Genomic DNA, 17,152 nt, shown 5'->3' with positions numbered 1-17,152 from the left:
ATCTTCTTTAGGTGTCACACTACTTCACAGTTTAAAAACAGTATTAAGGGGTGCCTGGGTGGCTCAGTCGGTTGCGCGTCTGACTCTTGGTTTTGGCTCAGGTCATGATCTCACGGTTCATGGGATCAAGTCCCGTGCTGGACTCCTCTAACAACGCAGAGCCTGCTTGGGATCCTCTCTCTCCGCCCCTGCCACGCACACATGCACACACGTGCACGCTCTCCTTCAAAATGAATAAACTTAAAAAAAAATCGCAGTGCAGAGACCAATTTGCTCATAAATTTCCTATTTAGCATCACATTAATTCCATAGGTATTTACTGGACACCTATTATTGCAAGGCGCAGATATTCAGAAATCATTAAACATTAATTACTACAGCTTCTAGCCCAAGGTTTCCATCGTGACCTCGCTCCACCAACTCTCTTTGACCTTAGACAAGTCCTTCTCCTTTCCACCTCAGCTTCATCAGTAACAGGGCCGTGAGGACGCTCCGGCCCCAGAAGCACCACGAGGGGAACTCCCACAGCCAGCCCAGGGCCTGGCAGAGCCCCTAGCAGTATATATCCACAACAACGGACGTTCCCGAGCACTTGTTTCTCATGGGGCTAGCACTGGGACACTACCTAGTTATCCACCCCTGACCATGGCAGGGAATAACGACACCCAGGTCAATGTCATATTATAAATTCAGAGCCCGGGAAACACAGGCACTACAAAAGCAGCTGAGAGGCTCTCATATCCAGACAGACTAAGGAAGCTCATCTGAAATAAACAATGCCATCGCTGACTTGAATGAGCCAAGCCAGGAAAGAGGAAAGAACAGGAGCAAAGCAGAGGCCTGGGTGCACAGCATCCCATAGCACCGGGCTCAGAACTGGGAGTGGTGAGGGGTAAGTTTCGTAGACAGAGGGAGGAACCCAACCACTGAAGGCCTCTCAACACCAGCCTAAGGCTCTTGACTGGACTCTGCGTGTTGAGGTGCCAGTCCCTGACAGGAGCCCTCAGAACACCTAGAGCCCAGTAGGGCAGCTTCTTCAAATACAAAGCTAAATGGCAACTGCTGTTAGGGCCACAGGAGTGAAGTGACCACATATCAACAGGATGGGAAGAAGCAGAAGAAGGACGTTTCCCTCAGAGAACTACTCAAATTCTCTTCCGTGCTTGAAAGATGAGGAAACGGGGGACTGCTGACCTGTGCCCTGCCCTGTATCACACAGCTAGGAAGCGACTGTGCCCCAAGGCTGGTGTTGCCTGTCGCACAGATGGCAGGGAGCGGGGCCGAGTTAGCAGCACACCCAAATGACCTGAAGGCTAGCCAGGACTTCACCAAACAGGCCCTGTCGGGAGAGCAGGCTGGTGCCAGTGGTCTGGGGCAGCGGCAGTGCATAGTCGCCCAGACCTTGCAACGTCCTACCCACAGGGCTGTGCACGCAGCCTCTACAGGCAGCCTGTCAGTCCCATGCCACCATGTAGCCAGAGAACCAGGCCCTCACATCCCTGGAATCCCCACTCCAGGCTACTACTGTGGTTCCCTCTCTGCTCTACCCTCCCCAGAACTTCAAGCCAACTACCCCCACCCCCTGCGTCTCCCGGCCCCACCACAATGTGAAACACAACTCTGTCTGGTCTTTGAAGACTGTCCTCACCTCGGTGCTGGGAGGAGACAGAAGGGAAGTACCCAGAGACCACAACGGGACAGAGAAAGAGGAGTGAAAAAGACAAATGGGGGAGAGGCACGCTCAGAATTCAGGACAGACATCACAGAGCGAGACAGATTTAGGAGACACATATTAGGAAAAGCCAACCAAGTGGAAGACTGATAGGTAGGTAGAGAGATAGACAGCTAGCTAGCTACACATATATATATGTATATATATATATATATATATACATATATATATGTATACATATACACACACACACACATATATATATATATGTAAATAAATAGTGGAGGACTGAATACTCCTCAAAAGAAGCACTTCAGACACAAGGGAAGGAATAGAGGGTCAGAGGCAAGAAGCGGCAGGAGAACCCAAAAGATGCCACCAGGCTTGGCAGTGTGGTCCGCAGGCTGGTAAGGCTTCACTGTGCTCGCCTTAGTGACTTCTGACAACCTCTGAAAGGAGGAGAGGAAGGAAGGACGTGCGTTTGCTTCTCTGACACACGTCGAGCTTACACATCTGTGCAGCACTCTGGGAGGGAAGTAAACCGAGCAGACCTGGGCGCTGGCTGTGCTGTCGGACCACATGAGCCTTCATGCTGTGCTTGGAGGTGAAGAGTCTGTTACAGCTGGAGACCGGGCAACGGCTTTTCGGAGCACCCACGTCCTGCAGGTGTTTCTTGGAGTGAATGTAGAGGCTGCTACGAGCAGAGAACCTGGCACAGCACCCTGGAACAAAAAGAACAATAAGCAATAAACCTAAGGATTCCCAAGGAACTAGTGGTTTCCTTTCTTCCCATCAGAATCGTAAGACAGTACATGTCTATGCTCTGACCTCTGGCAAGAGACAGACACAATACCCTTTGGGGCAGCATCACAAATGTAGGGTCCAAAGCTGACTGCCCCCAAGCCCACCACTTTGGCATGCAGATTATGCCAGCTGGAAACAATCAAGGCCTAAAAGACTCAAGAATAAACTGTGACATCCCTCCTCCTGACTGCCCAAAACGACTTAGATGGAGGACCTGCTCCAGGAAAAAAGCTATCACCATAGATAACTACATTATGACACTAACGAGGTATGGTGGACAGGGAAGGCCTAGCAAGGCCTATTTGATCAAAGTCCTCTCTGTGTCCCATTGTCATCCATGGGCCCAGTAAACATTTGTTCCCCAAACATTCACTCTTTTCATCTTCTTGTGAATTGCTTTCCTTCCCTTTGAAAATCCCAGATCCCAACCCCCACCTCTTTCTAGCTCAGGATAACATATATACCTCATTTTGCCTGTACCTGGAATCTCACATCTGTGTGAGTTTCCCATATATATGAAATTAAATTTTATTTCCTATTAATCTGTCTCCTGTCAATTTAACTTAGTCCAACTAGAACCACTTGGAGAGGGCAGAAAAAAATTCTTCCTCCCCAATACAAAGGAATTAAATTTGAAAGCAAACTGGATTTAAAAGGAGACATAAAATTCCCCTGCATACAAGACACATAACCTTGGACTAGTTAACTCTGGGCCTGTTTCTTCACCCATTACACGGTGCTGCTGGGAAAAGTCAGTCAAATTAAGTGCTAAACAACCCCTTCAAAATTCAATTGCTAAAAATGTATACCAATCACCTACACTTAGCTACCACTATAAAAACCGTAACCCTAGAACATTTAAGAGTTGGAAACTACCTCAACAGATCACCGAAGCCAACTCCTCTCATTTTACCACTGAGAAACTGATGCCCAAAGGGACCCAGCAAATGACCCTAAATCGGGTGTACAAGTGGAGCCTGCAGGTGGAATCACCTTGCTGGCTGTTCGACAGCTTAGCCGGAGTCAACAAGACCACAGACCTGCGCGCACATCGGAGGGTGAACAAGACAAATTCAAAAACTCCCCCATTTTCCTCTTGCCCTGATCCCCCACTGCTGGAGCTCTTGCACCACAGGGACACAGAGAGGGCAAGCAGAGTTCTTGGCAGCTACAAGCCTGTGACCTACAAGTACATGACCAACCAGCTGTCCTGACAAAGGGGAAAAATAAAACCAGTGCGAGTGCCATGAAGTGTTCTGGAAGCAGAAGAAAGAGCGCACTTCCTGAAGCGACAGAAAAGGTCTCAAGAGGCAAGAAGCATCTGAGGTGACTGGGTCCTGACATGGAGTCAGGGCTGCACAGCAGAGCAGGAGGGGCGTGCAGGCCAAGGAGCTGCCTTCTAAGGTGTAGAGGCCACAACAGGGCAGCAGGGTGGGCAGGGCCTGGACTCTGGAGCCCAACTCTAGTTCAGCCCCTACTGGCCGCGCCTCATTTCTTTCCAGGTCTCCTTTTCCTTTCCTCTCAGGTGGGAATGACAACCCGCCGCACAGGGTTATAAAGACGATGTGAAAACGATTCCAAGCTACAGAGTGTTCGCGCAGTGCCCAAGAAAATGGAAAGCGCATCAATGCACTGTGGCACCGTCTTGGAATGGCGAGGTGGAAATGCTGGAGTCTGGGGCCCGCAGGAGCCTATTTCAGGAAAAGAGGCTATGAGGATAGGATGCGGCCAGATGACGAAAGGCTCTGGCTGCCTCTGAGAGGAGTTTTGAACTTATTTCATTTTCAAATGCAGCTTCAAGCCTGTTTCCAGGTCAGGCTCCTGAGAGAACATTTGGAAAACACAAGAGAGAACAGACGCCTCCAGTCCCAGGTGCACCGTCTGTGCTTTGCTCCACACAGGGCCCAGGAGGGACGCCTCAGCCCCTTTTCCAGCTGGGACCCCTCAGCACAGACTTACAGAAGAAGATCGCAGAGCAGAGGTGCCAAAAACACTTCTTACCAAACTGCTTTACCAAGGACGGGGCAACCACAACAGGGATGTCTGTCACACTCTTGCCACAGTGGTTTCGATTTTTTAAAATATTTGTTAATTCGATAGGGAACCAAATACATTTCATTTTAATTTGTACATCCTTTGATGACCAGGAATATGACCATTTTTTCCATGTGTGTTAAAGGCGGTCTTTTTCTTTTAATGTTTGATAATCACCTTTTTTGTTTAAGATGATTGCATTTATTTAAGACTGTATTTTTTTAAAGTAATTTCTACACTCAACGTGGGACTCAAACTCACAACCCCAAGATCAACAGAGTCGCACACTCCACCGACTGAGCCAGCCAGGCGCCCCATGGCTGTCTTTTCGTAACTGCAACATCACCTGTTGAGATGCGTACCCATTCTTCACAAATCAAAGTCATCAGTGCTTGGCACCCCACATTTATAGCAAGTTACCCCCCTTGCTTGCCCAAGGAGGGGCAGAGGCAGCCCGTCAATGACAAACGTCAAGGGAATGTCCTCAGCTTGAATTCACCACTTACATAAGGACCACACATTCCAACCTCGACTCGGTGCACATAGTGACACACCCTACTAGACACACACACACACACACACACACACACACACACACACACACACACACACACAGAGTCCTCATTCCACCACCTTGTCCTCCCTCAGCACACTCACTGCCGTGTGGCCCTACCCTCTCCATCTCCTCCAGTTACTACAAAAAGATGGGTGGTGGTTGTTTTTTGACTTTTTGTTATGAAACAGTTCAAACAAAGCAGGAAAAATGGTCTAATCACCCAGACTTAAGAATCATCAACTCTTTAAAAAAAAAAGTTATCAACTCTCAGCCAACCCAAAAGAGTTCTAGGATCCTTTCCCGAGGCTCCAGCCCTTACCTCCACTCCCTCGAGAAGCACACTCTTTGACCAAGCACCACTAGATCTCCCCACCCGCACCCGCCTCTACCAGCTCAATGCCCAGACGTGCCCACAGCCCCCGAGGATACAAATACAGAAAGGCAGAAGCCACCCCTCCTCTGTAGCCAGCCACCACCCCTTCCTCTTTCCCTCAGTCACCTCCAGGAGAGGGGTCGGCACAAACCACCCCCCGCCTCACCAGAGCTCACCGCTCAGGGCACTAGAGCAGGGCTCTGCCTGAGTCACTCCACTGAACCTTGACCCTCCCCCTGCGGGACCCTGCTAACCCTACCGGAGGAGCCCCTGGTTCCTCACCGCCCTGCCGCACTACCTCAGCGCCCAACCCCTCTCCTTCCCCGTACATCCTCCTCTACTGGCTTCAGTGCCACCAACGCTCCCACTTTCCCCATTCCTTCCTAGGACCCTCCTAGGACTCCCTTTCTACTTTCCCACCGGCAGGAGTGGCGGTCCCCAGGGTTTTGTGCTAGGCCTTCTTTTTCACTTAATAGCATTTAATTTCATTTCATGGTAACAACGGCAGTAGGTGACATCTGTGCTTTTTTCTATATGCCTCCATTCAACCTGCTACCTATAGAGCCCTCTCGTAAGCACCCTGTGTGGGTTTATGACCACTTCAAAGATGAGGAGAAGAGGCACAGTGCCCTCACGCTGCTTGCCAGAAGTTACAGAGCCACTTACGTGGCAGGCTCGAGGCTGGAGTCCAGGATGCCTGGCTCTGGCACTCAGGCCTTCAATCGCGCCACACCACACCGCCTCTTTTCAGAGCACACCTCTCTTCGAGTGCCACATCCACTTCTGCGGCTTAAATCATCACCACGTGCTGCCTGCCTCACCCCCGGCCCACCTCCTCACCGAACCCCAAAAGCAGTGCATCACTGCCATCGGAATGTGGAAAGCCTGTGGGCACATAAAATGCAGCCCGTTCTCTTCCTTTAACCACCAGCCCCGCGTGCCCACCTCAAGTGAGATACGCCCATATCCACCACCCAGCACTGCTGGTGCACGAACTTCTCTCTCTCTCTCTCTCGCTCGCTCGCTGGTGCCTTCTCGCCCTTCCCACCGCTAAGCTCCAGTACAGGTGTTGGCCGTCTCCCCAGGAAACCGGACACAGCCTAAGCTCAAACAACGGTCCCACCACTCCCCTGCCCCGAGCACTCAGACTGCTGCTCTGGGAGACTGCCTCGCACTGGCCTCCCTGCCTCCTCCACCGCACTCCACTCCCCCCCACCCCCCCCAACCCCCGCTGCCCCGGGCTAGCTCTGCCTCATTCTCTGGCTGACTGGGAGGCCACTCCCATGCCCCCGTGCTCCAGGAACAGTCCGGGTGACCTCTGTCCCCACAGCACCCCGCACATTATTGGCCTACCTGGCGCGCCCCAACTGGAGCTCTGACGACAGGAGGAACCGTGTCTTGATTAAACTATGTTTAATCAACACATTATCTTCGTGACATTCTAGCAACTGGTCTCAGTTTCACACCGGTCTTTATTATCCACTTTCCAGGTAAAGGAAACTGAGGCCCAGAGAAGCCGGCCTGAGATCTCCAACCAACGGGTGAGGGCCAGGATCAAGATTCACAACCACACGCTGACCCACTCTGCCATCCCAGCGCATCTGCGGCACCTACAGCAGGGCCAGCACGGACAAGCCACAGAGCTGACTTCTGGCCAACGAATCATGCCTTTGGTGTTTCAGAGAAAAAAATTCCCAGTACGTTTTTTTAAAAAGCCAGCCTGACTACTGCCGTCCATGTGGCTACCATTTACTGAGTCCGTGACAGGTACCAGGTGCCAAAACAGGCATTTTCACACGTTCTTTCCCCTGATCCTCACAACCGCCAAATTAAACAGGTAATAACTAGAGCCACGGATCTCGTGAGTGCACTTCAGAGCCAGGAATCAACCCTGCTCTGATTCTGAAGTCTGTTCACTACACTGCTCCCAAGGTAAGACAACGAACTAAAAACCAGCCAATTAAACCCAATGCTGCAACTTGTGCTCAGCTTGTCGTTATGTAAATAAAACTTACCTTTGAACAACTTAAACTTACAACAACGTGGACGTGTGCTAGTTTAGAGCTCAAAGGAATGTGTTAAAAATCTACCTTCCACAGGACACTCGAACGGCTTTGTGCCCAGGTGGGTGATGCTATGGCCTTTCAGGTGCTCTGCTCTCGTGAAAGACTTCCCACAGCCTTCCACGGGACAGGTAAACCTCCGATCGTCATCGTGTTTCCTGGGAGAACAAAGAAACAGGAACGGTGATTATGCACACCACCCAGAGACACCAGGCCTCAAGAGGGGATTCTTTGTTTAAAATCCCGCAAATTACAAACTCTCAGCATTTGAAGAAAATGATCAGTACATTTCAGAAAATCTGAATTCTCTCTAGCCCTTATGGGCAGGTTTGCAATTTAGCTACCCTGTAATTAGAAATTCTACTTTAATGACAAGGCTGACTTGAGAGTCAGACACAACAATTAGTGCTGCTTCCATCGGAACAGCTGGGTCCCAAATGTATTGACGAAGCTACTTCTGACGGTTACAGATTCTGGTGACAAACGAGGTTTCCAAGCTACGGGAGGGCAAAGAGAAGCGTGCACAGAAAATCAACTGCAATCCTCAAGTCCTTGCATAAACACCACCCTTTCCTGAGAAACGTTTTTACAGTAAACCCCTCAATCCCCAGCTGTGCAAACCACTCAACCTCTCTGTGCCCCAATGCAAAACAGCGAGAAGAACATCAAGGCCAGAGTTGCTGTGAAGGTTAAATGATATCTCGTTTACGTGAAGTGCCGACCAGTACCTGCACACAGGTGAAGCCTCCGGGTCGTCATTATCACCACGGAAAGTTTGTAATGACATAAGGAAAGGTTCTTCCACAGTGTTAACTTTTTTAAAAATATTAGCTTGTATATAAAGTACACAAATTACATTCAAAAACAAGTATACATAAAAAACCTGACACTAGGTGATCAGATTCTGAGTGGTTTTCTTCTCACAGCTCTCTGAATTTACCAAATTATCTACAACGGGCTCCTTTTCTTATAACTTAAAAAAAACCTCAACAGATACATGTCATCCACAGGCTTCTGCTGCGGACAAACAACAAATTCATTTCCCATACTGGTAACTGAACCGAAATGTAAAGAGTACCTTTTGTGCCGTAGGAGTTTAGACATGCTGGTGAAGGTCCAGCCGCAACTGTCAGAGTCGCAAATAAAAGGTCTTTCGCCTTGGAAAAGACAAAAATTACACCTCATCACCATAAATGCAAGCTACCACAATGACAAAGTGTGGGTGCAAACGATGTTGCATTCTCTAGCTCATTACCTGTATGACTTCTCAGGTGAATTTTCAGGCGACAGGCTTTGTCATATTGTTTGCTGCATCCAGGAAAGGAGCAAGAAAAGAGTTCTTGTTCCCTGAAGTGGGCTCGGTTATGGGAAAACAGAGCACTCACTGTGATGAATGTCTTCTCACAGCCTGAACAAAGAAAACACAAACGCTGCTCACTGGTGTGACAAAAATCACATAACACGGCTAACCTAGCCACCACTCCAGGACACCGTGAAGCAAACAAGGAAGAAAATGAGTCAGAAGCGCCTCCAGAAAGTTACAACCATTGTTACAACCGCTGACATCTGGCTTTGTAAAGGCAGCCGATAGGCACACGCAGGCCACCTGTTGTCATCGGACTTCAATATGAAGCCACCGATCAAGGGAGCTCCAATCACAGCAATGTGCTCCCAGTTCCACAGCACAGATCTTGCTTACGTTCTGTGAACTCAAATGTCAGGGCTGCCTATGCGAGACCAAAGAAAACCCAATGAAAGAGATCAGATGCTAAGGAACAAGGATTTTGTCTGGCAGGGGTTGCACTTGGAAGGGCCACAAACCATTGTTATGTCCGAGACTTTTTCACCCCTTGGGGGTGATGCACTGTCCTATACACACCCTGTGTGTCCTCTATGCATCCTCTGTAACTGGCAGCATCCCCCTGTCACCAGGTTTCTTTTTTTTCCTTTTGCCTGTTTCCCCAGGGTACCCTGCTGTCAAAGGAGGCTACCAGGGTCATCTTCACTCCCCTAGCTTTTTCCCTCACCTCTATCGCCAACCCCAGTGGAGTCATCAGAAAGGAGCCTACTTCAGCAATTCACAGACTTTCCACATCGAAAGCTCTCCTTTAACAAAAAGGTTCAGTGCTCAAATGGAGTAAGTAGAAAATACTAGGTTGTAAGATGCTTCCCAGGTATCTTTGTTGCAGCTCTTCTCAGAGCCTTTAACATGCTACCATCGTGCCTGTAAACCACTAGCAGATACACGCTGTGCATCATCACCGCATCAAAGCACTAGCCCAAGGAACCCTACCTTCCCTAGCAATGCTTAATTGGGAAGTGCTCATCTTCCTTAAATGCCCTAAAATCCTCCTCCTCTTTAGCATAAATCTGCCCTCCCTCCCCACCCCCACCCATTCCCTATTTTGGGCTTGGATGTATTTTCATACACTCCAACAGGTAAATCTCTCAGCCCTTAGCAAGATTCACCCACCCTGCAATCAACAACTAAGGCCTATGATCCTCCCTCTGAAATCTTTCCTACATGGAACTCAGGCCTAGAACATTTAACGGGGCTTCACTGGTCCCTCTCCTGACCCCACCCGTCTTAAAACACCCCACTGATCATCCAACTCAAAACTTTCGGGGGGACTTCATACCCGAAAGCAAGCTACAGCCCTGATCTTCCTGGTATTATACGTGGAACGACACTCTTGGTGCATTTTACTAGGGAGCAGACTATAAGCCATCATCAGATTCACGGTATGTAACTGAGAAAAGGTTCTGAAACGGTGCTCTAAACTCATATTCTCCACAAAGAGGATGCACAAGACAGTCTACAAGCATGTGGGAAGAAAACAGAAAAATCTATTAACATGTGTTTTTCATTTCACCCTTTAAAAATCTCTATATGTGAGTATATTTTTTACAACATGCACATTACTAGGAGAGCGCTGCACGTATGTAATACATCAGTAACACGCTGGGTGTGTGCTAGGCATATAGTTGAGTTTTTGTTTTGATGAACAGGAAGTGGAAGGCCCCTCACGCTATACGGGCCCTCCCACACCCTTCCAACTTCACTCCCCACCCCACACCACCACCACAGCCCATATTCCCTGCCTTGGCTTGGCAGTGTCACTTCCCCCCCAAGTCAATTCCTTCCCAGGCAGGAATTTTCTCTTCCTCCTGGGGAGGCACATTCTTCCCCTTAGAGCACCTGAAGCTGCCGATCCTGGTGGAGTTTACTCTTGTGGAGCCCACATTCCCTCCCACTGCAGACAACAAAAGAGGAGAAAACACTCCACTGGATTTTACCTACACTGCTGGGCCTCGGACTCTTCATCTGTGAAATAAGGATAATTTTTAGGACTTCCCCAAACTGAAGTCCAAAGGAAATAAAAGCAGAAAAGCCACCAAAAGCGCAATGCACCACACCTGTGACCATCCCCCTCAGGCCTCAGGGCCTCAGGATGTGGCATCTGGCCAGATTCATCTGTGTTCCTCCCACACTGGTGCGTGCCAGCAGAAATATCTGATAAGTGACCATTTCTAACCGATGAAAGCCCGAAGAACACAAACGCCTGACTCATAAGACAAATCTCTGGGAAGATGCTTTATCACTTTCATTAACCTGAAGCACTTTAAGAGAGAGACCTGTTGCCTCCACCGCGGGGAAGGAAGGCTGTAATGATTTGTTACTACCTTGCTGTCGAAATCCCCGCAGCAATGCAGGGTTGAGATATCTAAGCGAATCACCTGGAAAGAACTGGAACACAGACACCAGAGTGCTCCGTTCCCGCCCCTCACTCTCGGCCCACGGAATTTAAACCCTGCCCATATGAGCAGCAGAAGGCAAGGCGACGCCGCACCCACTGTGAGCGACTGAATTTGGCCCTGGGGCCCCGGGAGCCCCCCGAAGCCCGCCCGCAGGCCCGTGGCGCGCGGTTACCGGGAAAGTCACACTTGTAGGGCCGCTCGGGCTCGAAGTGGCTGCGCTGGTGGGAGCTGAGTTTGGCGTGCGTGGGGAAGCGTTCGGAGCACACCTCGCACTTGAACAAGTTCTCCTGCTCGTGGCCCTTCATGTGCGCCTTGAGGTTGTACACTGTGGTGAACTTCTTGCCGCAGCCGCCCACGGGGCAGCCGAAGGGCCGCAGCTTGTCGTGCGACTGCAGGTGCCGCTTGAGCTTGTAGGAGGTGGTAAAGGCCCAGCCGCAGCCGTCCAGGGGGCACTTGAAGGGCCGCCGGCCCTGGCTGCTGCCGTGCGTGAGCAGGTGCACCTTGAGCTGGTGCTTCTTGGCGAAGGAGAGCGCGCACTGCGGCTCCGGGCAGCGGTAGCCGGGGGCGCCGGAGCCGGGGCCCGGGGGACCGCGGCGGCCCTCCGCCGGGCTCGCGGCCTCCTCCCCCGGAGGCGCGGGCGGGCCCCGGGGCGGCTGGTCGGACGGCGGAGGCGCGGCAGCCAGCGTGAAGACGCCGTGATCGAAACGCACCAGCAGGTCCTGGCTGTTGATGGTGACGGTGCCCGCGAGGCCCGCTCCGGGCCCGGGGGCGGCGGCCGCGCCGCTGGGGCCCTGCTGGGGACGGCCGGCCGGGCTCGCGCCCGCGCTGGGCCCGACCTCCCGCCGCCCGGGCGCCTCGGCCGCGGCGCCGCGCGCCACTTCCAGCAGCACCACGAAGGAGTCGCTGCCATCCTCGGGGGGCGGGGGACTCGGCCCCGGGCCCTCAGACGCCGCCCGGGCCTCCCCGCACAGCGGCCCCGGCCCGCCATCTTCAGGGCCCCGCAGCAGCAGCAGACGGCGGCGCGCGGGGCCAGGGCTGGGCGGCGGCCCCGGGCCTCGGCGGAGCCGGCCGGGACCGCCGGCGCCGCCGCCATGTTGGGCTCCGCGCGCGGTCGGGGCGGCGAGCAGCTTCGGGAGGTCCATCTTGGGCCCAGCCGCGGCGTCGCAGCCGCCGCCTCGGAAGAAGCGCGGTCCGCCCCGCCCAGCCGTGCGCGACGCCGTGCGGCCGCCGCGGCGGATCGGCGCCAAAGCCCGGCGCGGAGCACGGCCGGAGTCCGGCCTGGAGCTGCGCGTGCGCGTGAGCCGCGGGGCGCTGCGCGAGGCCTGCCGGACTCGGGGTGGTCAGCGCGGGGCCCGCGGGGCCTGCTGGCCGCCGAACCCCGGGGGCTTTGGCCGGCCCCGACCTCGCGAGCTGCGGTCCGTCTCCCTCCGTGGGGAACGACGCTTGCCCCCGACTTAACAGTACTGGCTTTCCACTGGGTAGTGGATTAGTAATAGCAGCCAACTATCTTCACACTCACAAGGGTGAGGAAGCTGAGGCACTGACGGTTAGTCCCTTGCCCGAGGTCACAGCCAGGAACTGGGAGAGTCAGGGTTCCGGCACCAGGCTGGGCTCACTGGACTGGAAACCAGCCCCGCTGGCTCTGGCCTCTGGCTCCTGGCCCACAGACGTTGCGGGCAGTGCCCGCAGATCCTTTCCCCCTGGACCGGACCCCCGCCTACACTCTGCATTTTCTACTAAACTTCCTAAAGCCTTACACCTCCGCAGCCCTTACTCCATTGTTGCCTGAACTCCCCCACCCCACCCCTCAACCCGGATTCCGTCTGCTCTCCTGACCCAAACCCCTACTTCACGACTAGCTTCCTAGCAAAATAACGCTGCATCCGCCATGCCCTCCACCCAGTCTAGTCTCCATACGGCATAGCTGTGTACTCATTTGGCGCACCCCATTGCTCTTATGCCTAGCTGGTCTCCCCTGCATTTGTCACCACTGTACCCCTCACTCTACAATCCCATTGCCCCCCCCCCATCCTTATCCCAGTTCCTCCAACAGGCCAAGCCAGTTCCACCCACAGAGACTGCACAGCTGGTCTCTGATTCCTCTAGGAAGACTGGCCTTCTGATCACGTACACCCTCACCCAGCTTATTTTCCGCCTCCCCTCTGATTTGTGTCCCCTTATAGCTCTCAAGTGCAGTTTTTTTTTATTTGCCCTTTTCCTGGCTAATTCATGGTCTATATCCGCCTGTAGAATGTAGACTCCTTTAGGGCAGGAACTGTGTCAGTCTCATTCAAGGTGTATGTCCAGAGGCTAACAGCGAAAATTCTCAGTTAAATGTTTATTGATGAGTGCCTTATTATTAAAAGTACTTTATTTTTTTTTAATGTCTATTTATATTAGAGAGTGTGTGTGAGCCGGGTAGGGGCAGAGAGAGAGGGAGACACAGAATTCCAAGCAGGCTCCAGGCTCTGAGCTGTCAGCACAGAGCCTGATGCTGAGCTCATGGACCCGGAGGTCATGACCTGAGCCGAAGTTGGATACTTCACCAACTGAGCCACTCGGGCACCCCAAAAGTATTTTAAAAATAAGGTACATAAATAATATTGAAAAGAATAGGACAGGGGTGCCTGAGTGGCTCAGTTGGTAAAGCGTCGGACTTCAACTCAGGTCATGATCTCATGGTGCCTGAGTTCTAGCCCCACATCTGGCTCTGTGCTGACAGCTCAGAGCCTGGAGCCTGCATCAGATTCTGTGCCTCTGTCTCTCTGCCCCTCCCCCACTCACACTTTGTCTCTCTCTGTCTCTCAAAAATGAATAAACGTTAAAAAATTTTTTAAAGAATAGGAAACACTATATATATATATATATATATATATATATATATATATATATAATTTATGTCTGCAAATACACTGTTCCCAGGCCATTCCATGGAGGAAAGAATAATCTTTTCAAAAACAAATGGTTCTGGGACAACTGGATATCTACATAGGAAAGAATGAATTTGGACCCGTACTTCCCACCAGACACAAAAAGTAACTCAAAATGGATCAAAGACCTAAATGTAAGAACAAGAACTATTAGAAGACAACAGTATATTTGTGTGACCTTGGATTAGGGGATGGTTTCCTCTAGATGTGAAACTAAAACACAAGTAATGAAAGAAACAAATTTGGCCTCATCGAAACCAAGAACTCTTTTACCTCAAAGAACACCAAAAGGAAAGTGAAAAGACAACCCACAGAATGGAAGAAAAATTTGCAAATCCTGTATCTGATCAGCAACTACTACCCAGAATATAGTTTTAAAAACTCATGACCCAACAGCAAAAAGACAACCCAACTTAAAAACAAAGGATTTGAATAGATATCTCTCCAGAGATGTACAAATGGCCAATAAGCACACAAAAAGATGCTTGACATCATTACTCATTAGGGAAATGTAAATCAAAACCGCAAGGATATAACATTTCTTCTCTACTAACAGCTATAATTTTTTAAAGTGAAAAAGAACAAGTGTGAGAATGGCAGAAAAATTGGAACCCTCATAACATTTCTGGTGGGAATGTAATATGGTGAAGCCAGTGTGCAAGTAAGCTTGGCAGCTCCTCAAAAGTTAGATATAGAATTTCCCTATCACCCAGCAATTCCATTCCTAGGCATATACCCAAGAGAAATGACGTAGGCTACAACAAGAGTGAACCTTGAAGACATGCTAAGGGAAGAAAGCCAGACACAAGACCACATGCTATAAGATTCCACTCATGTGTCTAGAAAAGGTAAATCGATTGAGTCAGAAAGTAGATTAGTGGTTGCCAGGGGATGCACAGTAAAAGGAAATTGGGACTAACTGCTAATAGCTATGGAATTTCTTTTTGGGGTGATGGAAATGCCCTGGAATTAGACATCAGTGATGAGTACACAACACAGTTGAGTATACTAAAGACCACTAACTTGTACGTTTTAAAACATTAACTTTTGCATTCTGTATGACTCTGCTAAAAATATATTGGTAGGAAAAGTCAATGCACAACATTGTTTAGAAGGATCCTGTTTGTATACGGAGGGAGAAATGATGTGTATGTTCACATATTTGCATATCCTTAGAATCATTTCTAGAAAGATACTCAAGACACTGCTAGTACTTGCGACTGCTTCTAAAGAGAGGTGGGGAAAGAGAGGTACCTTCACTTAGTACTTCTCTCCTGTTGGCACTACTTTTGTTTTAGATCATGAATGGATTTTTTTGTTTTTGTTGTTTTGTATAAATTCCAGCGTAACAAACATACAGTGTTATATTAATTTCAAGTGTACAATATAGAGGTTTAACAATTCTGTACATTATTCAGTGTTTCATCACAGTAAGTGCACTCTTAATCCCCTTCACCTATTTCACCCACACCCTACCCCCTCCCCTCTGGCAGTTTGTTCTTTATGTTTAAGAGTCTAGTTTCTTGTCTCTTTCTTGGTTCATTTCTTTTGTTTCGTAAATTCCACATATGAGTGAGATCATGGTATTTGTCTTTCTCTGACTTATGTAGCTTAGCATTATACTCCCTAATTCCATCCGCATTGTTGCTAATGGCAAGATCTCGTTCTTTTTTAATGGCTGAATAATATTCCATTGTATCTTTACACCACTTCTTTATCCATTCATCGGTGGATGGACACTTGGGCTGCTTCCGTATCTTGGCAATTGTAAATAATGCTGCATAAACATAGGGGTGCATGTATCCCTCTGGATCAGTGTTTTTGTGTTCTTTGGGTGAATACCCAATAGTGCGATTGCTAGATCTACAGTTCTATTTTTAACTCTTTGAAGAACCTCCACACTGTTTTCCACAGTGACTGTACCAGTTTGCATTCCCACCAACAGTGCATGAGGGTTCCTTTTTCTCCACATCCTCGCCAACACCTGTTGTTTCTTGCATTGTTAATTTTAGCCATTCTGACAAGTGTGAGGCGATATCTCATTTTTTTGATTTGCATTTCCCTGACAAATGAGTGGTGGTGAGCATCTTTTCATGTGTTGGCTGGCCATCTGGATGTCTTCTATGGAGAAATGTCTGTTCACGTCCTCTGCCCATTTTTTAATTGGATTATTTGTTTTCTGGGTGTTGAGTTATATAAATTCTTTATATATTGTGGATACTAACCCTTTATCAGGCATGTCATTTGCAAATATCTTCTCCCATTCTATAGGTTGCCTTTTGGTTTTGTTGATTGTTTCCTTGCCTGTGCAGAAGCTTTTTTTATTTTGATGTAGTCTCAATAGTTTAATTTTGCTTTTGTTCCCCTTTTCTCAGGAGACTATATCTAGAAAAATGTTGCCATGGTCAGTGTCAGAGAAATTACTGCCTGTGCTCTCTCCTAGGATTTTTATGGTTTCAAGTCTCACATTTAGGTCTTTAATCCATTTTGAATTTATTTTTGTGTAAGGTGTAAGAAAGCGGTCCAGTTTCATTCTTTTGCCTGTTGCTATCCAGTTTTTCCAACACCATATGTTAAGAAAGTGGTCCAGTTTCATTCTTTTGCATGTTGCTATCCAGTTTTTCCAACACCATATGTTAAAGAGACTGTCTTTTTCCCATTGGGTATTCCTGCCTTCTTTGTCGAAGTTCATTGACCATGTAATCATGGGTTTATTTCTGGGCTCTCTATTCTGTTCCATTGACCTATGTGTCTATTTTTGCCAGTACCTTACTATTTTGATGACTGGTGCTTTGTAGTAGATCTTGAAATTTGGGATTGTGGTACCTCCAGTTTTGTTTTGTTTTGTTTCAAGATTGCTTTGGCTACTTGAGGTCTTTTGTGGCTCCATACAAATTTTAGAATTTTTTGTTCTAATTCTGTGAACTAGATTGATATTTTGAAAAGGATTGCATTAAATCT

The 17,152-nt window shown here is 49.4% G+C and overlaps 1 protein-coding gene across 6 annotated transcripts in view; it reads right to left on the bottom strand.

The window, feature by feature from the left end:
• Positions 1–12,477, bottom strand: part of ZXDC (ZXD family zinc finger C) — a 38,064-nt gene extending 25,587 nt beyond the window's left edge. For 2 of the 6 annotated variants that reach the window (XM_045052049.1, XM_045052050.1), the window contains exons 1-5: positions 11,434–12,477; positions 8,758–8,910; positions 8,581–8,659; positions 7,530–7,660; positions 2,182–2,394 (exon numbers count right to left, since the gene is read on the bottom strand). In XM_045052049.1, coding sequence (XP_044907984.1) covers positions 2,182–2,394; positions 7,530–7,660; positions 8,581–8,659; positions 8,758–8,910; positions 11,434–12,403 — 1,546 coding nt within the window. In that variant the 5' untranslated portion in view covers positions 12,404–12,477. The remainder of the gene's footprint in view (positions 1–2,181; positions 2,395–7,529; positions 7,661–8,580; positions 8,660–8,757; positions 8,911–11,433) is intronic. The other 4 variants (XM_045052047.1, XM_045052048.1, XM_006929041.5 and 1 more) reach the window with 2 other exon arrangements.
• Between the last annotated feature and the right edge of the window lie 4,675 nt (positions 12,478–17,152).

Source organism: Felis catus, chromosome A2 (genome assembly GCF_018350175.1).
Source record: "Felis catus isolate Fca126 chromosome A2, F.catus_Fca126_mat1.0, whole genome shotgun sequence".
In the NCBI taxonomy this organism is placed as follows: domain Eukaryota; kingdom Metazoa; phylum Chordata; class Mammalia; order Carnivora; family Felidae; genus Felis; species Felis catus.
Note: the sequence above shows the minus strand (reverse complement) of the source record. Positions and strands in the feature narration are given on the sequence as shown.